Source organism: Hyaena hyaena, unplaced genomic scaffold (assembly GCF_003009895.1).
Source record: "Hyaena hyaena isolate Hyena2069 unplaced genomic scaffold, ASM300989v1 scaffold_256, whole genome shotgun sequence".
Classification (NCBI taxonomy): Eukaryota; Metazoa; Chordata; class Mammalia; order Carnivora; family Hyaenidae; genus Hyaena; species Hyaena hyaena.
The window spans coordinates 1,617,835-1,632,990 of record NW_024080885.1 but is presented as its reverse complement, the minus strand read 5'-3'; the positions used below and the strand labels follow the sequence as shown (position 1 = coordinate 1,632,990).

The 15,156-nt window shown below is 41.8% G+C and overlaps 1 protein-coding gene across 4 annotated transcripts in view; it reads right to left on the bottom strand.

Annotated features, from left to right (window-relative positions):
• CHD8 (chromodomain helicase DNA binding protein 8) overlaps nucleotides 1–15,156 on the bottom strand; it is a 61,438-nt gene that overhangs the window by 35,375 nt on the left and 10,907 nt on the right. For 2 of the 4 annotated variants that reach the window (XM_039245155.1, XM_039245157.1), the window contains exons 2-5: nucleotides 6,446–7,503; nucleotides 5,196–5,573; nucleotides 4,083–4,468; nucleotides 2,611–2,725 (exon numbers count right to left, since the gene is read on the bottom strand). In XM_039245155.1, the coding sequence (XP_039101086.1) occupies nucleotides 2,611–2,725; nucleotides 4,083–4,468; nucleotides 5,196–5,573; nucleotides 6,446–7,288 (1,722 nt within the window). In that variant the 5' untranslated portion in view covers nucleotides 7,289–7,503. Of the gene's footprint in view, nucleotides 1–2,610; nucleotides 2,726–4,082; nucleotides 4,469–5,195; nucleotides 5,574–6,445; nucleotides 7,504–13,322; nucleotides 13,384–15,156 lie in introns of those variants that run through there. The other 2 variants (XM_039245156.1, XM_039245158.1) reach the window with 2 other exon arrangements.

The window sequence follows — 15,156 nt, the reverse complement described above, 5'->3', positions numbered from 1 at the left end:
CCCCCAGAATTCTTATGTTGAAAACCTAATCCCTAGTACACCTCAGAATGTGACTGTATTTGAAGACAAGAGTTTCAGGCAGGTGAATAAGTTAAAATGAGGCTGACAGGGTGGGCCCTAATTCAACTCAACTGGTATCCTTATTAAGAGAAAATTTGGACACATGGGAAGACATCAGAGATTTACGCACTAAGAAAAGATCACTTAAGGACACAGTGAGAAAGTAGCCATCTACAAGCCAAGGAAAGAGGTCTCAAAGGCAACCAAACTGGCTTAACCCCTTGATCTTGGACTTTAGAGCCTTCAGAATTGTGAGAAGATAAATTTTTACTGTTTAAACCACACAGTCTGTGGTATGTTATCATGGCAACCCTAACAAACTAATACAGCACCTTTAAAACTTTTTATTTCTTATATTACAAAGATTTGCCTTTAGTTTGCTTTTTATTTAACTCTTTATTTAACGTACACATATATGGGGTGCCTGGGTGACTCAGTCAGCTAAGCGTCCGACTTCGGCTCAGGTAGGTCATGACCTCACGGTTCGTAGGTTCTAGCCCCGCGTCGGGCTCTGTGCTGACAGCTCAGAGCCTGGAACCTGCTTCCGATTCTGTGTCTCCCTCTCTCTCTGACCCTCCCCTGCTTATACTGCCTCTCAGAAATAAACAAAAATTTAAAAAAATTTTTTTTAACATACACATATATAACTCATTCTGTTCTCTCTTACCATGAGCTAAGCACTGTTGTGTCCTTTATAAATGTTTGCATTTAATACTGCTAATAACTCTACTTAGTACGCATTATTACCTGCATTTTAGAAATAAGGAAATTGGGGCACCAAGAGGTTAAATAAAATGCTTGAAGTGACAATGTTAATAGAGTTAAGATGAGAACCCAGGGATTCTTGCTCCATAGTTTGTGCTCTTGGCCACTCTTATTATTTGTAGAATTAGTTTTTATACACATATAATTTTTATATAGTCAACTAAATTATGCTTTCCCTTTATGAATATGAATTTTAATACCTCCTTAGAAAGATCTATTTTATTTGATAACTTTTTAATGTTTTTAATTTTTTTTTTTAACATTTACTCATTTTTGAGAGACAGAGACAAAGACTGAGTGGGGGAGGAGCAGAGAAAGAGGGAGACACAGAATCCGAAGCAGGCTCCAGGCTCGGAGCTTTGAGCACAGAGCCTGACATGGGGGTCGAACTCACAAACCACAAGATCATGACCTGAGCTGAAGTTGAATGCTTAACCAACTGAGCCACCCAGGCGCCCCTTTACCTGAGAATTTTTTAAAAATTCCATCCATGTTTTATAGAAAGTTCATGATTTCAGGTTTTACATTTGAACCTTCGATTAAACTAGGATTTGTTTGAGGAATGACACAAGAAATCCAGTTTTATTTTTTCTTTCCATTGATTTAAAATGGTATTTAATTCATATGCTAATTCTCATAACCATCTGAATCTATTTCTAGACTCCATTATCTTTATTTTATTTTAAATGTTTATTTATTTATTTTGGAGAGAGAGAGAGCATGAGCAAGGGAGGGGCAGAGAGAAAATCAGAAGCAGGCTCAGTGCTGAGAGTGCAGAGCCTGATGCAGGGCTCCAATTCAACCACGAGATCATAACCTGAGCCAAAGCCAAAAGCTTAACCAACTGAGCCACCCAGATGCCCCTCTATAATGTTTATTATTATTTCTTCTCTAATTCCAAACTGTTAGTAATTATTAAATCACAATATGCTCTAATGTCTGTTAAACCTAATTTTTGCCTCAATTTTCTTTTCAGTAATTTCTTGGCTATTCTCAGGTTAATTTCCCCAGAAAAACCCAAGTATCAGTTTGCCAAGTACCAGTTTTGCCAGTGTATCAGAAAAGACTGTATGCATTTATAATTATTAATAGCTAGAGAAGCACTTTAAGGTTCATTTAGTACAAACCTCCACTTACTAAGGAAAAATTCAGACACAGACATAGTAGCTAAGTAAATTGGCCAGGGCCATAGCGCTTCTTAGAAGAACCAAGGGTCTCCCAAATCTTAATACCAGGTTCTTTGTATGGTTGGAAAACTAGAGCCAAAGGTGGTACCGTAAAGCAACAATGAGAGACAGAGGACTAAGCTTAGTCCAGCTTCTGGTCCAGCTTCTTTTATTCTCTTCCAATGTTTCTCATCTTCAAAAGGTAGGAAATAACACTGTGCCTAAGCACCCAGTTCACAGAGTCAGAACCCTGAAGTGTAGAAAAGGTAAGGCAAATGGATAGATGGACAATTCTAAGTGAAACCAAAGTACTGACATAGCTGTAACAACAACCACGCACATAATTTCATACTTGCTTAGTGTTTGAAACACTAGAATTTTGGAAAGTGAGTACTGTTATTTATGTAGTAATCGCTTTTTACCTAAAAAAAAAAAAAAAAAAAAAATGTTTAAAAAGACACAACCATGACCAGGTCCCAACTCTTACCTTTCAGGCCTACTTCTCTTTTAGAAAAATTCTTAAAATGTGCATAGGCTCATAGTCTCTCGTATCTATTCCTGGTTTGTCTGCCAGAATTAAACATAATTTATCTACTATGTTCTTTTGGGATCCTTTTACCTGAATGCTGCTTTCTTCATCTTCCCGGGGTGACTGGGCAGGCATGACTTCTACATCTGAATTATCAGATGAAGTATTACGCTTTCTCTTTTTACCCACCACAGGGGTGATGGTGCTAAAAAAGGAAAAACCAAATTCATTCTCAGTGAGGGCCAAATTCAGTTAGGAGATAAAAAAGATAATTAATCTAAACCATCGTATATCAAACTTCCTGATAGAAGTGTCTAGCTCTTCAGTCAAGGGGACACACAGCTATGGAGTAAGTTTTTGAAAAAAGAAGATACTGAGATATCTATGCCATGGGCTGACCTTTACATTAGATTTGACAAATCCTTGCTACTACTGGACTCCCAAATACCTGAAGAAAGGTGGCTAAGACAGCAGAATAAACACTGGATGAAGAACTGCAAGACCTCACTTTAGTTCCAGTTCTGTCACTAGCTGGACATTAGCTTCCTTATTTATAAAATAAACACTGATGATAATACCTGGCTTGACAGTTACTGAGGATTAACTAAGATAGGACATAGGAATTTTTTCTTCAAAGCTGAGAAATCCTCTGCAAATATAAAGCATTGTTATAATTCCACCACAAAGCCTGAAGAATCCTAGGGGGTAGAAGCTAGGGAGAAAGGAGTGAAGCTAAGACATGAACGGGAAAGAGGGGATGCTGAAACGTGACAAGCCCTGGTTCTGCCAGCACTGCTTCAGGCTGACACTGGTTGCTGAATCTTCTCTAGTTCACAGATGAGATGCAAGAACAGGGGAACTACATCTCCAGCAGCTCTTTTACTGATGTGGGTGGTAGGGAGATAGTGAGAAATCTCACACCACAGGGATATAAAATCAGGAAGACATATAAAAACATAGTCAGCTTTTAACATAACTCCCAACACAATAGTTGGCTATTTTTCCTGTGCCTTGGTGTTTCTTTTTCAAAATACGCTAATTTGCAAATTTCTGTTTAACAAATCATATAAGCATTGGGACAGAGGGGAAAAAAGGCCTCATTATCTTATTTGATAGATTACCTTGAACTATGTAACTCCTAAATTCAAGTAATTCCTCTCAACAGTAACCTACTTACTTATTTATTTATTTTAAAGATTTTTTAATGTAATCTACACCCAATGCGGGGTGTGAACTTAACAACCCTGAGATCAAGAGTCAAATGCTCTAGAGACTAATCTCACTGGGGCACTTGAGTGGCTCAGTAGGTTAAGCATCAGACTTTGGCTCAGGTCATGATCTTGTGGTTCGCGGGTTTGAGCCCGCTTTGGGCTCTGTGCTGACAGCTCAGAGCCTAAAGCCTGCTTCGGATTCTGTGTCTCCCTCTCTCCCTCTGTCCCTCTCTGGCTTGCACTCACTCTCTCAAAAACAGATAAACAATAATGAACATAAATTTTAAAGTTTATTTAAAAACAAGTGCACTGCCCTCAACTGTCCCAACAAAGAAGCAGAGGGGTACTCACTTCAGCTTACTCTTGCCCTTAGTTTTGGAGGTACCGGATGTTTTGCTCTTCTTTGGCTTTTCCTCCTTGAGCCTCTCCCCACTGCTCTTCTTCCTGCGTTTCTTTTCACCTTCTTCCTCAGGCCGAACACTGGGCAATTCATCCTCATTTAGGACTCGAGGTATGTTCTGCTCACCACGGGCACGGGCCCTAGCAATAGCTTCTGCCACAATCCGATTTGCTTTCTCTTGCTTCTTCTGGTGCTCCAGCCTGCGGTTTTCCTCCATTCCTATCTTGCCCCCCGTATGAGGAGCAGAGCTTGCTGGTGAAGACAGAGCTGCCACTTCACTGGCACTTAGAACTTTAACTACGGACAGCCCAGAAGAGGCCCCTTGGGAAGAACCAGCCTACAGAAATAAAGACACTAAAATTTCAACATGCTTGTAGCTAAATGGCCTAAATAAAATCCAGATCTAAAGCAGACAGGCTAGAAACTTTTGATCTCTAATTCCTCAAGAACCAGATTCAGACCAAGTCTGACTGAACCTAGACACATTTAAAATAAACCAAAAAAAAAGTGTTTTTTTTTAGTGCAAAGGAGATGAGAAAAGGCAAGAATTATGCCAAATTAAACTTCAATATCCTTTAGCCATGCTCCTAATGTCAACACCCATCTCCATTATTCTAGAAAATTTTCCAACAACATAACCAATACTGATCTCTAGGCCAAAAGTAAAAAAAATCAAATTCTACTCTTGGCCTACATTTACCTTTCTAGGAGGAGGGGGAGGTGGGGGAGGAGGAGTGATAATCACCAGACATCTTTAAAACAACTTTCAAGAGAAAGAATACTGCCATTCATTTTTACTCTACAACAGTAGGGAAAAGATTGTGAATAAAACAGTTCAAAGACATCTACTAGACAAATCATCTCTTATCCCGAACCCAACAATAACCCTCAACTTTTCAGGATATCATTAAAACAAAACTTCCACTGGTAAAAGGAATAAAAGACTGCATTTCAGTTCCGAGGCGTGACTCTAGAGTAACCCCACGTTGAACAGTGAGTGGTTGTGGAGGGTGACAGCAAGGGGCCAGGAGGTCGGTCCTCCCTGCTCCCTGTGGAAGGCTCACCTGTGGCTGCAGCACCACCTTGAGCGGCACTGAAAGTCTTTGCCCTGGGCTCTGTCCTGGCCCCATTATCTGAGCCTGCTGCACGGAGGACAGAGTCACTGGCTGGGTGGAGGGTGGTGGCGGTGGCTGCGGCTGCGGCTGCGATGATGGAGGCTGTGGTACGATCTGGATTTTCTGCTGTGGCTGTTGCACCTGCAGCTGGATAGTTACTACTTTGGCGGGCTGCCCCTGAGCATTCTTGGCTTGAGTCAGGGCTGCCAGCTGGTTGCCCTGTAACACTATCTTGCCTGGTAGACTCCCTAGAACGACATGCCGGTGTCCTTGGGGACCTCCAGACTGTGGCTGCTGGAGGACCAGGGTGATGCGTTTCGATTCACCCTAAAGTGAAGAAAGGAAATTGCAAGAGGGGCACAACATTAAAGAATGGTAAACTCTTAAATATTTACACTGGTTTTCCTCACCCTAGGACCATAAAAACTAAGAGTCAGAAGACATAGTACATTTTATCTTGTCCATCCTCTTAGCTGGCCTGATTGAGTCCTCTATCACCTCTGCCTAGTGGGTATCAAGTCTATTTCTGACAAACTCCTCATGGAAGGCTATCTTCTAAGGTAGTCATTCCATTTCTTGGCAGTCTGTTACAACGGAAGTCTTTATAATCCGCCTCCTCACAGCTTCTTTCCTCGGGACCTACTCATCCTAATACTACCCCCTCCCCCACAAACTCTTTCGGCCCTTTATTCAGAGGCTAGAACCTCTACTTTCTTACACTAAAAATTAGCCTTTTCACTGGATAAAGGAGCAGGACAATCTCAGTAAAAAGAACAGGTAAAATGTATATACATTGCTTCTCTAACTCTTACAAAAATAAATAAATAATAACTCTTTGTCCCCATAGCATCCAATATTTCTCATAAAACTATATATCATACAGTACTCTTAATTCTTGTTTAATGTCTGCCTTCCTGACAGACCATGAGCTCTGTAAGGACAGGGACTGTGTCTGTCTTCTTCAGCGCCAGTTAGGCACAGTGTAAACATGTAATAAGAGCTCAAAAAATGTTAACATTAACTGCTTTCACCTAGTAAGTAGGAAGTATGGGGTTGTCAACATTAACTTTAAAAAAAAAAAAAGCAAAGATAGAATTTAAACAGGATTTTCTAGATACAGGTCTCATGTGCTCTCTTCTCACACAGTTGCTGGGCCCTCTACTAAACCAAAATTCACCTCCCCCTTTCACTCAAGTCACCTGGGTAGGTGTAGAGGTCAGTGTAACTGCAGGCTTCAGTGGGGGCCCTGTGGCCCCAGGGTTTCCAGCAGGAGCTGAACCCTTAACTGGCTGTAGGACCAGCTGCTTTACTGGTCGGCTGGGCTGGACAATGCGCTGAACAGTAGCCTGGTTCCCAGGGACCTTGGCGGCCAACACTGTATTACCAGAGACAATGGAAACACCTGGTCGAAGGGGAGTGCCGGTTAGCACTTTGGTAAAAGTAACTTTTCCACCATTGGCTGTGCCAGCCACCAGGGGCTGAGCTGTGCTGGTGATACCTTGGGCCTGAATTTGTGCCACATGGGCACCAGTGACTGAGGAGCTTGGTGGGGCCTTAAGGATAACAATCTTAGGGGCTGACTGAGGTGGTTGCCCTCCAGCATTACTGGAAGAGACAGCTGTGGCAGAGACACCCATGAAAGGATTGCCTTGGCTCAGGATCTCCTGGCTCTTGGAGACCTGCAAAAGTCCTGATGTTGGCGTCGGTGTCTGTAATACAGGTTGGGCTGGCTGCTCCTGGCTGACGGGCTGAGTGGTATAATCATGCAAAGTTAAAGATTCTGGAGCTGGAGCTGTTGATTCTTTGGGAAGTTCTGTGGGGGCTGTCTCGTCTGGTGGGGGGACCAGGTCACTTGCTGATGAATTCCCCACATCACCACCTCCACCTTCCTGGTTCATCTGATCCAAGGAGTCCAGAGAGCTTGGCAGTCCAAGGGCTTCCTCAATGGGGTCTTGTGTGACCTGGTTGAAGCTGTCATCAGTCAGAGAGTCCAGGCCAAATAAATTTGGGTCATCAAACAGATCCATGATGGGGTCTGCCATCTTGGGAAAGCAATGGAGGGTACTTCCCCAAGGTCTAGGGAGGGAAGGGGAGGGGGGGTACTGGCTCTCCCCTCCCCTCCCCTATTAAGAAAAAAATGTACACAATGGAAGAGGACTACTCTTCAGGTAAAGAGGCAAGAAACAAGTGCATGTCAGATTGTCCTGACCTTCATGGAGCAAGATGGCTAGGTCTTCAGAGGAAGATGGTGAAACTCCTGTTGTGAGAAGACAAATGAAAAATAAGCAAAGCTGGTGCCCTCAAAAAAAAGAAAAAAACTCCCCTTCTTAGGTACTACCCTTCATATCAACTGGCAACAGAATAATGAGAGAAGAGGGAAATGTGAGGTAATCTGAGGACAGAGACACAGCAGAAAGAACACCCACATTTTTGCTTCAAACTGAATCTGTATAAGAAATAAAACAACCCCCTTTTTGGGCTTACACCTACACACTCTGAAGTTTCTGTCTGTCAAGATCTTTTAGCTGTCTGTGTCCATTTCTTTATAATTATCATTCTTGGGGAGAGATCGGGAAATTTAACATTCATTCACCTTCTATTTGAGGTTAAGTTGACAGAACTTAACACGATACCAGCAACATTTCAATGAACATAGATAAAGGTTTCTGAACATATTGTATTTCACAAATTTCCCTTGTATTTTATATGCTTTTACTTACTACTGGCAAAAATAACCACTTTTAACTAAAGCTTACAGTATAATCTTGCTACACTTAGAGTGTAATTTTACCCAGGAAGTTTCCCAAACTTTGTGCTAATTAACATATCAATCTATACATACTCTTTCTGTTCTTAAGTCCCTTCCCCCTTTCTCATATTTAAAATCAAAAACTTCTTTGGCAAAAAAATCAAAGAACTGTACATTTTCATTCCACTTATATTCCCAACTTTCTCTCTCATCATTTTCTATATACACCCTACATTCCAGGCCAACTAGACTATACAGTTCCCCTAATGTGATTCCTATCTGCATGACTTTGCCTATTATGCTGTAGCTTCTGCCTACAACACCCCCACCCCCACTCCCAAGCATCTCTCCCAGCTGAAATCTTTCCACCCTCAAAGATCTTCCTTCTACTCTAAAAGGTGAGTCCTAAACCTCTGCCCCTTTAGCCACAAAGCAATCTGTGATGACTTGGTCCTTCTACCTTCCTTAAATACCCATCAGTGATATTTGTACCTTATTTAAAGCATTTATATTGTATTTTACTAAAATGACCAGTCTCTTGTCCATATCCTCTGAAGGCCCAAATGGTTCCTTTGTGCAAATTATAAAAAGCTGCCTGCTCCTTAAGATGCTTGTCTGCCATCTGCTGGAAATTGTCATACTAAACATGTTATCAATGATGATAATGAATATGTGCAATGCACAACCCTGCACAATCCTGCATGTAGCCCAGCTGCTCTTTCCCCGAGAGACAAAAAGTTCCCGGATGGTAGGAACCACATCTTATTTATCTGTGGATCCTGAAAGAACCAGGAGGATATCGCACACACTATAGCTACTCAAAAAAACAGTTAATGAATATATTTGCTTGCAGTATATGGAATGAACCATTCAGTCCTTACAAAACTTCAATAGTATTCCCTATTTTAAAAGGAGACAGTAGTTTCCTGTCTTGAAAAACTGTCCTACAAATAAGTGAAACCATGTTTACTAAATCCAAGTCTGAGGATTTAAGTTCATAAAAACATTAAGTAACATAAGAACAAGTTAAAACTAAAGCAAGGAATTGTAAGCACATCACCATATAGCTAAAATACATGAAAACCTGACCTCTGTTCTTTATATATGATGTCAACACTGGAAAATTCAGGAAAAGCCTTGCTTGATAAAACCTTCTGTCTTAACTTTTAAAAGACACCAGAGAAGAAATTTGTCAGTGCACAGTACATAGACTTTACTCAAAGAATTTTCCACACAACTCACAAACTATTTTTCCCCTCCTCGACTTATTCCAATTATCCTTATAACACAATATAATGTGGGTAAATATCCCAGAAACCCAGACATAAAGAGAACAGACTGATCAGTAGTTGGCATATCAAAATTAGAAAGTACATAGGGCATCTCTACCAATGTTAAACAAGATCTCCCTTGCTTCAGTAATTGTATATACTTCACATCTCCCCCAGGATCCGTATCACTTCCTACTTTTGGCTAAACTATTCCACCAACTCACTCCAGCCTCTCCTATCTAAAACCTGTCCCAAAGCTGCTCAAATTGACAATCAGAAAAGTTATACATATTTCTCGACTTAATAAAAAATCTACTCAATAGTTTTAACTATGATCTGCTTTTGTCTAGTTATGCCCTACTTTGTTGCTGCTCTCTTTCATCTCCTACTCACTGTCACAAATGTCGCACTAAATATCTAACAGTTAGGTGTCATATAAAAACTATAATAAAAGTTTCCACTAAGTAGAAGTTTATAAACTGCCTCTTCTGCCATGGGGGATTTTGTTCTTTCTACTACTCCTTGCTACTTATTCCTCCAAATGCTCTTCCTTTCCTCCACAGCAGTTCAATCACTGAGAAATCTCACTTTTGTCATGGCAAAAACACAGGCTAACAGTTTCTGAAATATTTCCTAACCCTCATACAACTCAAGTATAAGTTTTCAAAAGTCTATCAGTGCATTTATCATTTATCTCCCTTCCCAATTTTCAGGCCAATTATCTTCTTCCCCTGGTTCAGTCTGGGCCCAAGAGTTTAAAAACATCACCAGTGGGGCACCTGGGTGGCTCAGATGGGTAAGTGTTCAACTCTTGATTTCAGCTCAGGTCATCATCTCACAGTTTGAAACATCAAGCCCTGGGGTGCCTGGATGGCTCAGTCGGTTAAGCATCCGACTTCGGCTCAGGCCATGATCTCACGGTTCGTGGGTTCAAGCCCCGCGTCGGGCTCTGCTGACAGCCAGCTCAGAGCCTGGAGCCTGTTTCAGATTCAATATCTCCCTCTCTCTCTCAGAAATAAATAAAAAACATTAAAAAAAAAAAAAAAAAAGAAAAAGGAAAGAAACATCAAGCCCTGTTAGGCTCTGCACTGATAGCATGGAGCCTGCTTGGGATTCTCTCTCCCTCTCTCTCTCTCTGCCCCTCCTCTGCTCATGCTCTCTCTCTCAAAATACATAAACTTTAAAAAATTTTTATTTCTTTTATTTATTTTTTTAAAATTTTTAATGATTTATTTATTTCTGAGAGAGAGAAAGAGGCAGCGTGAGCAGGGGAGGGTCAGAGAGAGAGGGAGATACAGAATCTGAAACAGGCTCCAGGCTCTGAGCTGTCAGCACAGAGCCCGATGCGGGGCTCGAACCCATGAACCGTGAGATCATGACCTGAGCCGAAGTCGGAGGCTTAACCGACTGAGCCACCCAGGTGCCCCTAAAAATTTTTTTAAAAGGGCACCTGGGTGGCTCAGTCAGTTAAGCAACCAACTTTGGCTCAGGTCATGAGCCAAAGTGAACTCATAGTCTGTGAGTTCAAGCCCCACATTGGGCTCACTGCTGTCAGTGCAAAGTCTGCTTTGGATTCTCTGTCCCCCTCCTCTCTGTCCCTCCCCAGCTTATATGCTCTCTCTCAAACATAAACAGAACACTAAAAATAAGTATATAAAATAAGTTTCACCACTTCTCAGTCCCCTCGCATCAACTCACCTCTACTGATCTAATTCATCTTATATATTTTTAATCCTAGTCTCCTGATTCTTTTCTAACTCCCATGTTTAAGTTGTCCTTGACTCTCAAAAGATGAAACCTCCCAACATACCTCTAATTCTCTTCATCCATCCTTCTACTCCTACTTTATGGGTCATCCTGGCTATATCCACATCTGGTCTATTCTACCAAGCTTATCTATCCCATGAACTATCTTTCTATGGTCCAAATCGTGGTAGTAACAATAAACAAGATGTTAAGCATTCAAATATATGATATCCCTCAGTAAAAACAACTGTCTAGATAAAGAAGTCATACCAAACTTTTTTCATACTGAGAATGAAAAACTAGTCATGGCCTATCATTGCCCCAAAGAGAACATATCTATATGCTCAAAAGGAAAGACAGGAGTTTGATAACAGGGGGGCGGGGAGTTGGAGAGAAGTGGTACATGCTAATAAGTGAGAATCCAAGCTACCTATCTATAATCTCCATATAACAAGCCAGTTAATGTTAGACAAATACTTTATATAACAGCCTTTCATTTCACCTCCAACTCCTTCTCCTCCATGAAGTAAGGATAAGCCTATATTCTTCTGCAGATTTATCATCTTTACTATAGCTCTTCTTGGTTTGGTTTTAAAAGAATCTACCCTCCTGTTTTTATTTTACAGTTCTGCTTCCCCTAGCCCATTTCAAAAACACCTTGTCTGTCAGATCATAAAGGACTTTGTTTTCATACTACTGTCTACTTTTCATTGCAATCTCCCCATACCTTTCAACAAACCAGTGATTCTCAACTAGGGGCTGAAGGTTATGTGCAGTTTGAAAATGTGTACTCAATGACATAATTTTATATTTCTCAAATGGAAAAGGAAAATGTATCTCATTGTTTAGGTTATTTATACTAAGTAAAACCAAACAAAATCTTGGCCACCAAGGATCTGTAAAAGACAAGGCGGCGGGGGGGGTGGGGGGGGTGAGAGAAGCATGCTTGGCTTGGAAAGATTATCAAACATCTCTATGGTAGGATAAGATTTCTTATGGTCCCTCAAAAGGGGGTTTGTCATAATATATTGTTTATGATGGATGAGAAACACTGCAACAGAGATTAGTCTAGCTAATAGATACAATTACATAAAATGAACTACAGACATCCATTCTCCAGACTTCTACATACTGCTCACCCTCTTAGAAGATAATGAACTAATGCCATAGTGACAAATACTGACATTTTTTTGGTAACATGCACTTCCAGAAAGTACCACCCGTGCCCACTTAACCTCTTGACTGCTCAAAGATTCAGAAAAGAACAAACTATTTTACTTCAAAGTATAAAATTTGTTATTGGAAACTGTATCCTTTCAAGAGGATCAGCTGAAAACAGACATATACAAATGTTATTGAGACACAAGATGGGTAGAAGCAGCTTAAAGTAAATAAGAAATCCCTTGAAAATAAAGTAACCAGAAGGCCTAAAATGAAAATCACCAACATAATTTTTGAAAATAAAAATTTAAAAACCGTACCATGGAGACATTTGTAAGACCCAAAGAGTCTCAAATCTTATAAAGAAACGGGAAATACACATCCAAGGTGAATGTAATCACAATTTAGGGTCAGCAAGGTATCAGGATGGAAGGACACAGATCATAAGAAATGGAGCTATTAACTTGGAGCCACTCAAGAGATTTCCTGAAGAAGATCAAAATCCTAGGCCATCTTCTATATCTTCACCATTCTCAATGCCAAATATGTGGCCACTCTTTTTGTTTTCCCAATTACTGAAGGAAAAAGCACTCGCACTTCAATCAGGGGTATGGACGTTTGGGGGCAAACATGGCTGGTAAAGTGAGCCTCTCTGAATAATCAAGGAAAGTAAAATAGGCAACTATAAAAGCTAAAAAAGCATGTACGTATATTCAGGGGCTAAAGGAGAAACTACAAAAATTATGTACTCCTACGAAAGAAGCAAAGAAGAAAGGTAAGGAAGTGAGGGGCTGATTGAGAGGGAAACGCTACTGGAGGTGGGGGTGGCGGGGACCCGGGTACATTACCTGCTCATACTGCCGGGGTTGGTGCCAGTAAGGCCCATACAGCAAAGGGGGGAGATTTCAGGCAACTGGCGCCTCCAAAATGGAAATGAGGTGCATGCACTTGACGGAGGGAGCTAGCGGGGTGCCCTCTGGGGTGGGGATGGCCAAGACGGGAAGATGCGGGGGGGGGGGAGAAGGGGGGGTGTGGATGCCCGGGTAGGAGCAATGTTAGGGCGGAAGCTACAGGCTGGGAGGCCCGACAAAACCTGAAGGAGAAAAGGAGCTGTGCCTCACCCCAGCGGGGTAAGAGAGGTGCCTTTACCTGCAGTGGCCGTGGGGGGCCGGTTCGCCCCTCTCGCTGTCTCTCCAGCACCAGTTCCCCCCCTTCTCCTGCGCAACCTAACTTGATGCTCCCGCCCGCCCCACAACCTCATTGGCTAAACTCTACTGCCACTCACCAAAGGCGCAAGGACGCAAAACAGCGCAAAGGGCGGGACTAGAGAGAGTTTCCCCCTCCCCCGCCACCGCAGATTAGGTTGAGAACGCACGGAGAGGCCTATCCGGTTTCTAGGGCCAAGGCGAAGCCTGCAGCTTGCTTGAAAAAAGGGGCCTGGCCTGAGGCACAGTCTCCTGCTGCGGGAAACTAGTCCTGGGGATTAAATTCCCTACCACCTACACTGTATTCTGCACACCAAAGAGCGTAAACTCGGGAGGGAGGTTTCCACACTATGTCAACTCCGCCTCCCAATGAATCCCCTACCTTCTAGCAGCCCTATCCTTCTCTTATAGTGACTATACAGGGTCCCACTCCCCATAAAAGGGGCCAAATCGTCCCACCATAATGGGAATGAGTCAGCCCAGTTGCTGGAATATGGGGCCTTTTACATTGAAAAGATAAGCACTCTTTCTGCCAAAACCATAATGCTGGTTTGTAGTCTTGATTCACCAACCTTTGGGCAGCAGGATCACTCTCTAGAAAGTAATCCGAGGTGCCCTCTAACAATTCCCAGACCCCTCCCTTCCAAAACACATATCCACTTCTCACCCCTAAACCTGATCTCTGACCCCCACATCACTTCTCTTGCAATTCAAACTGTTTGATATATTGGTCAGTATCCACTCTGCAATGTCCCTTTGAGGCCACTCGAATTCCCAATGAAGCCAGTCAACCCCAGAAGGATGGTGCCCAAGCTTAAATCCCTCAAAAGTAAACGATTGCTAAAAACAGCTGCTTACCTCCTAACCACTAGTTTGCCCTGAAATGTAACCAGCCTCAACAATGAAATCCTATTTTCTGTACTCTAAGACACAACTGAGAAAAGAGATCAACTTGGCCTTAGCTCTCCTACTTCTAAAGATCCTAGCATTACTGGTATTGTTAGGAACACCCAAAACACTCCTGTAAATAGCAAAACTGTTTTCCCATTCGCTCAGACTTAAAACCTCAAAAGTTATCTCTGAAACCTCCTGTATCCACCATCCAAACATTTGCCAAGTCCCACTGACCTCTTGCAATATATCACACAGATTTTAGAGCTAGCAAGGACTTTGGCAATTATATCAAATCAATCCTCTTGTACAGATGAGATAACTGAGGCTTAAAGAGATGAGTGATTCAACTATGAAATTAAGAGGAAAGGTAGGATTCATATAGCTGACTCTCTTATCTCTGCTGCCACCTCTTTATTTATACAGTTGCTTGGGTAAAAAAAAAAAAAAGAAACTTCATAACAGATCCTTTCTCCTATGAATCCATTCTGCTACCAGATTAATTTCCTAAACTGTTTCCTGCTTAAAAAACGTTCAAAGGTTCCCTGTTACTTAAGATAAAAATCTTAGGGTGCCCGGGTGGCTCAGTTGGTTAAGCATCCAACTTCAGCCCAGGTCATGATCTCACGATTTGTGGGCTAGGCCCCATGTAGGGCTCTGTGCTGACAGCTCAGAGCCTAGAGCCTAGAGCCTGCTTTGGATTGTGTGTGTCTCTCTCTGCTCCGTGCCCCCCTGCTCGTGCTCTATCAAAAATAAGCATTAAAAAAAAAAGATATAAATCTTTAAGACTACATCTTGCTTTTCCAGTCTTCCCATTATTCTTCTACACATATACTAGCTAAAATCTAAAAAACCCCAACTTACTGTTGTCATATATTTTTCTCATA